Genomic DNA, 5,979 nt, shown 5'->3' with positions numbered 1-5,979 from the left:
TAATTAACTAGGTTAATCTAGTTGGTTTAAGGGGTCTAAAACCGTTCACTTGTGAATGGGAAACCTAAAGGCGATATCAGACCTTCGCAAGGTATTCGCTAGGGTGAACCTTTATCACCACATTTATTTTTGATTTGCTCGGAAGGTCTTAACCGTCTAATCCAAAGTGCAGCAAGGGAAAATTTCATCAGGGTTTTTTTCTCTGTGTTGTATTGGTCCACGAATTACCCATCTATTTTTCGTAGATGATAGCTTGCTTTTCTATCAGGCTGAGATGGGGGACCTGCAAGCTATTCAAAATATAGTGCTCGTCTATGAACAAGCACCGGAGCAACAAATAAATCAAGAAAAGCCACGATGTTCTTCAGCAAAGCAGTTTCGAAATAGATGAAGGTGGCCATTAAATTTTTTTGGGGGGTTATTGAAATTAGAAAGTATGAACACTACCTTGGTCTCCCCACTATGGTGGATAGAAATAAAAAAGGCAGCCTAAACTACGTCAAGGAGAGAGTTTGAAATAAACTCTAAGGGTGGAAGGAGAAGTTGTTATCTTAGGCGGGTAGAGAAGTCTTGCTGAAAGCGATAGTGCAAGCCATTCCCACCTTCGCTATGGGTTGCTTCAAATTCCGATAGGTCTTGTTCATGATATTGAGATGATGATTAAGAAATTTTGCTGGGGACAATGCAGAGAACAAAGGAAAATTCACTAGAAAAAATGGGAGACTTTGTGCAAACCAAAGGTACTAAGAAGGGTGGGTTTTAAAGATTTAGTCAAATTCAATGATGCAATGCTTGCAAAACAAGTGTGGCGATTATTAACAAATCAAACTTCACTTTTTTATTGAGTGTTCAAAGCAAAATACTTCCCAAATGGATCTATTCTTCAGGCCAAGACTTCCTCAGGGTCCTTTGCTTGGCAAAATATCTTAAAAGCCCGTAAAGTTATTTTGGATGAGATGCTATGGAGAGTGGGAGATGGCAAGACAATTCGGGTTTTTTAGGATCAATGGCTACCAGGTCAAAGTCCTTCAAAAATTATTTCACCTCAGACTAGTATTGGTGATGATTGGACAATTTCTTAATTGATAGACCAAGACACGGGTTAGTGGAATAGTTCAGTAATTGATGCTCTATTCCTCCCCTTTGAAGCCCAGAAGATCAAAGACATACCCTTGTGTGTGTCTAATCAAGAGGACTGAATTGTTTGGCCGAGATGCAAGTCTAGACTCTACTTAGTCAAACCAGGGTACCAACTGTTATGCGAAGAGAAAACCAATGAAGAGGCATTCGGTTCGAATGATGCTTCATCCAAAAATTTTTGGGGAAATATTTGGAAGTTACGAGTACCAAACAAGATAAAAATATTTTTGTGGCATGCATGTACAGAAGCCTTGCCAACAAAGCTGAATCTGCAGAAATGGAAAGTGCTGGACAATCCCAGTTGCAACCTCTGTCAATCAGCAACTGAGAACACCCTCCATGCCCTATGGGGTTGTGAACATCTCCTTCCTGTTTAGGATATAGCTTTCTCTGGAATTCAACAAGATTTCCTCGGCTAGATTCATTCTCCGACTTAGTGAGTATCATTAGCCAAGAATCTCGAAACCTAGAATTGTTTGTTATGGTTGCTAGGTTTGTTAGGCTTCAAACAAATAAACTGTGTTGCAATGAACCAAGCCTCCCGGTCCCAAAAAATTTCAAATCTGCTACTGCACTACTTTCTAAGTTTCAGCAGGGGGCTTGTGTGAGAGTTCAGAAGCCGAAGCCAGCCTCGGTCAAGTGGATACCTCTAGTTCCAAGTGAGTTAAAGGTAAACTTTGATGGGGCTACTTTTGCAGAATCTGATGAAGTGGGGATAGGCATTATAATCCGGAATGAGATTGGAGAGGTGATGGCAACATTATCTAAGAAGAATGCTCAGCCTCACTCAGTGGAAATTCTAGAGATATTGGCTGCAAGAAGAGCTATTCAGTTCACTGTGGAACTCGGCTTTCATCATGCTACTTTTGAAGGGGATGTCGAAGGTGTGATTAAAGCCCTCTCTTTAGGCAGTTTTCCTATCACGACAACTGGTCATCTTGTCAAAGACTGCAAGTCTATAGCAGGCTCACTTAGAGCCTATTCTTTCTCTCATACGAGAAGGCAGGGTAACAAGGTTGCTTATGCCTTAGCAAGGGAAGCTAGATTTTTTTTTCTGTTGCAAGTTTGGATGGAGGATGTTCCACCAAACACTTTTAATTTTGTTGTTGACGATTTTCCAGTTTAATGAATATGCCCAATGGGTGTCAACTAAGAGTTTTTTTTTTTTTTTGAGAATATTACAACTCTTTCCCCTTAGCAAATTTTTTGTGGTATCCACCTCCTTATAAAATTTTAGTAGGGTGGTTATTTGTGTTAGTAGATCATGTTCATGTCATGTCAAGACAAGAGCATTCAATGCGGAAGTCAAGTGTTGTGCAATAGCATTAACAACTATTGAACTTGTATGAGTTGGATCTCTTCTAACTACATAAGTCAATCCTAACTTGACTCATTTAATTGATCGTATCAAAACCTTTTAGCCCAAACATGATTCATTTATTAAACCGGTTAATAATTACAACACGGGAGGGAGGATTTAAATCCTAAATGTCATGGACATCCCAAGATGTGTCAACCAGTTGAACTATAAGACTTTTGGCGAATAATATTATAAACTTAAGAATCTCTACCCGGTACACAAATTAAGCACGCTCTCTTGCTTTGATACCAAAATTTAATGTAAGACAAAATTAAAATAATGCAACATTAAAGTTAAAAACTAGAAAAGTAAAATTAACATAATAATCATCGCCTAGACTTACTTGCAATCGGAACAAATCAAGATAATAAAATCTAGGAATCAACAATTAAGGTTGACTAGAGTGAAAAATAAACCATTAAAAACATATATTGAATAGAAATTTTATTGATCAGGCAAATTGTAAACAATATTAAAACTCAATACCTTAAGTAAAAGAAAATAAATCTACAAATAATGTAGTCTGGAACTGAACCAATGTAGGAAAAGAAAAGATTTTAAACAATTACATAAGACAACAAAGCTTAAATATTAAGTAATTCACTTATAAGAGGAGGGAGGACTTCTCAAATAAATAAAGAATTTCTCCTTACTTCAACTAAAAATAATAATAATAATAATAATCAAGTAGTTAGGCCTTAGACTCAAATAATAGCAGGTTACATCCAAAAAAATCTTATTACTTAAGTGCAAGATACATATATATATATATATATATATTTCTAGCACCAAAGTAATAAGATTTTTTTAATAAGAATTTATTCAACGAAAAAAAAAAAAAAAAAAAATCACACCTCAGACAATTCATGCATGCTACCCTAATTCGAGGTTTTCAAACTCGGACTATTCAATGAACCGTAGAAGGGAAAAGGTCAAGGGTTTTAAGGTCAGACCGAGGTCGATCCATGGTCGAACCGTGATGACGTCATAATTAATTAAAATATAAATAAATATATTAAATTAATAAAAATTGAAAAATTACCTAAAATAGTTCCAAATATTTGACTATTCAATCTAATAAACTTTTTTATTTTATTTTTATGGAACCCAATATAAAAGTTAATAGACATTTCCCATAAAATTTGTTAGGTTCTAAAGATTTAGGAATTTATGTATTTAGAACTCTAATGTTTAATGTTGGCAAACCATAATCAAAACATTATATTTAGTCTTGTTTAGGCTTGCTCAAAGTTGTGTCTTTCATGTAAAGTTGGAATTGAGAGGCTACAGATGCATTGGTGCATTTCGGCCTGGCTCGACCGATTGAAAGAAATACTCGATCAATCGAATCTTAGGCAGAATGCTTTTCTGCAGAATTTTCTAACTCAGCCCTAACTCATTAAACGTTTTGGGTTTTCTGTTTTTACCCTAGGTATAAAAGGCAAAACCCTATTTACGTTTTTGGAGAGTTGCTCCTGTTGTATTGTTACTCATACATTTCTGTTTTATGTAAATCTCTTGTGAGATCTAGAGAAGCTTTCCTCTTCACAAAGCTTAGGGTTTTCAAGGTAGAGATAATATCAACATCTTGATGATTAACTCGGTTGCTGTGATTGGAGCTTAAAGAATAACAAGTGTGGGTGCTTGTAGCTGATTGGAGAATCGAAGAAAGAAGGAGTCCGTGGATTCGGAGCTTGCATGTGGTCGTGTTAGTAAGTTCTACTGTTGGGTAGCATTAGGAAGTCAAGCAGGGAGCTTGTAAGTCCTTTTGTATGAACTTCAATTCTTTTGCATAGTGGATTCTGGTTTACCTTGAGGATAATTAGGTCAAATCCTCCCCAGGTTTTTACCGTGTGATTTCCTGGGTGATCATATCATTGTGTTATTTACTTTTCCGCTGCTTTATATTCTTGATATGATTGTATGTTTGTGATAACCTAGAATTACATAAATTGACTAAGTTAATCACTTGGCTAATTAACTAGTTTAATTTGGTTGGTTTAAGGGGTCTAAAACCGTTCAAAATTAATTGGGAAAAAAAATTTTAAAATAGTCAAATAGTTCCAAATTACCTAAAATAGTTCCAAATAGTGGTTACTAGTTTGTCTCCTAATAATTTTTGTTGAGAGACCCAAGGCTCTAGTACTTTACCCATTCCCCCATAAAATTTTAAAAATAAAATATAAACTAAAGCTAGAAGCCTAGAAGAGTGAGAAAGGGAACATTGTTTTGTCCACCAGATTAAAATCAAAGCCCAAGAATATAGGTTGTGGTTGACAGTCAGGTTGAGTAAATGAGAAGGCAAAAACAAGAAATAACAAGAGAAGAGAGGAAGACAGAGAAGGCAAAAACACAGAAATAACAAGAGAGAAGAGAAAATGAAGCATACTGAGACAGAGAAAGAACAGGGGAGAGCGATATAGAGAAGAAGAATGAGAAGAAACTATGATGTGATCTCAAGCCTCAACGTCTAACAGCATGTTTAAAGCTACAATAATGGAGATCTACTTCTGTAAGCTTGTAGATAATGTTTTTTTTTTTTTTTTTTTTTTAACAGCATGTTTAAAGCTACAATAATGGAGATCTACTTCTGTAAGCTTGTAGATAATGTTTTTTTTTTTTTTTTTTTTTTGAGATTCAAAGGGAAGTAGGGAATCGTGAAAAGTGGTCGGATCATGGTTCTCAGAACCGTGAGGTCCGACCGCGGTTTGCATGGTTCCTTACTTTTTGCACATAGAGTAGTTCTTGAAGCTAAAAGAACCGCAAAAATGAACGATTCGAGATTTTCCTAATCAGACCATAAGGTCCGGTCCGGGTTTCAAAACCTTAGCCTAATTAACTAAGAATATGAGAGATTTTGTAACTCTATGCATGAACTAAACAGTACGTATACATGAGTAAATTTTCTTATAAGAAATTAATTGAACTTCATTAAAAAGAATCGAAAGAAATTACATAATTTGAATTAAAGAGAATGCTATAAGAAACAAGAGTACTCTTTAATCCAAGTAGGCTTGTTTAGGATCTGACCAGCACCGATGAAACAGGCCGGTGCCGAACCGACTTGACTGCTGCAAAGCGTTACCGCAGGTTTCCGATACAGGTCGGCGGCAATCTAGGCACACCGAAGATAGCTAGTGCGGCAAGCGGTGGTTCTTTTGCACTCCGTCGAGAAACCGCACCACACCGGTATATATATATACACACCACAATTTAACATATGTGTATATAGTTTTATGCTTCACAGAGAGAAGAGAACTTAGAGATGGCAGGCGAGAAAGGCAAGGTTGAAGAAGAAAAGAACGGCTGCCTAGGTGTGTGGGTTAAAAAAAATGTTAGGGTTTTTATTATTAGTTAGTTATATATACGCTAAAACGACGTCGTTTTGAACCTAATATTAATTTTAATATCAGTTCCAAAACGACGTCGTTTTATAATTGGATTAAAAAATAAAAACCCAAACGACGTAGTTTCAATTT

The 5,979-nt window shown here is 36.0% G+C and overlaps 1 protein-coding gene across 1 annotated transcript; it reads left to right on the top strand.

Annotated features, from left to right (window-relative positions):
• Positions 1-1,621: 1,621 nt before the first annotated feature.
• Positions 1,622-2,266, top strand: LOC112012720 (uncharacterized). The gene has a single exon (XM_065760383.1). It carries the CDS (start codon positions 1,622-1,624, stop codon positions 2,264-2,266), a length of 645 nt encoding a protein of 214 aa, XP_065616455.1.
• Positions 2,267-5,979: the final 3,713 nt, after the last annotated feature.

The sequence above is a fragment of the Quercus suber genome, unplaced genomic scaffold (genome assembly GCF_002906115.3).
Source record: "Quercus suber isolate HL8 unplaced genomic scaffold, Cork oak 2.0 scaffold_364, whole genome shotgun sequence".
NCBI classification, from domain to species: domain Eukaryota; kingdom Viridiplantae; phylum Streptophyta; class Magnoliopsida; order Fagales; family Fagaceae; genus Quercus; species Quercus suber.
Note: the sequence above shows the minus strand (reverse complement) of the source record. Positions and strands in the feature narration are given on the sequence as shown.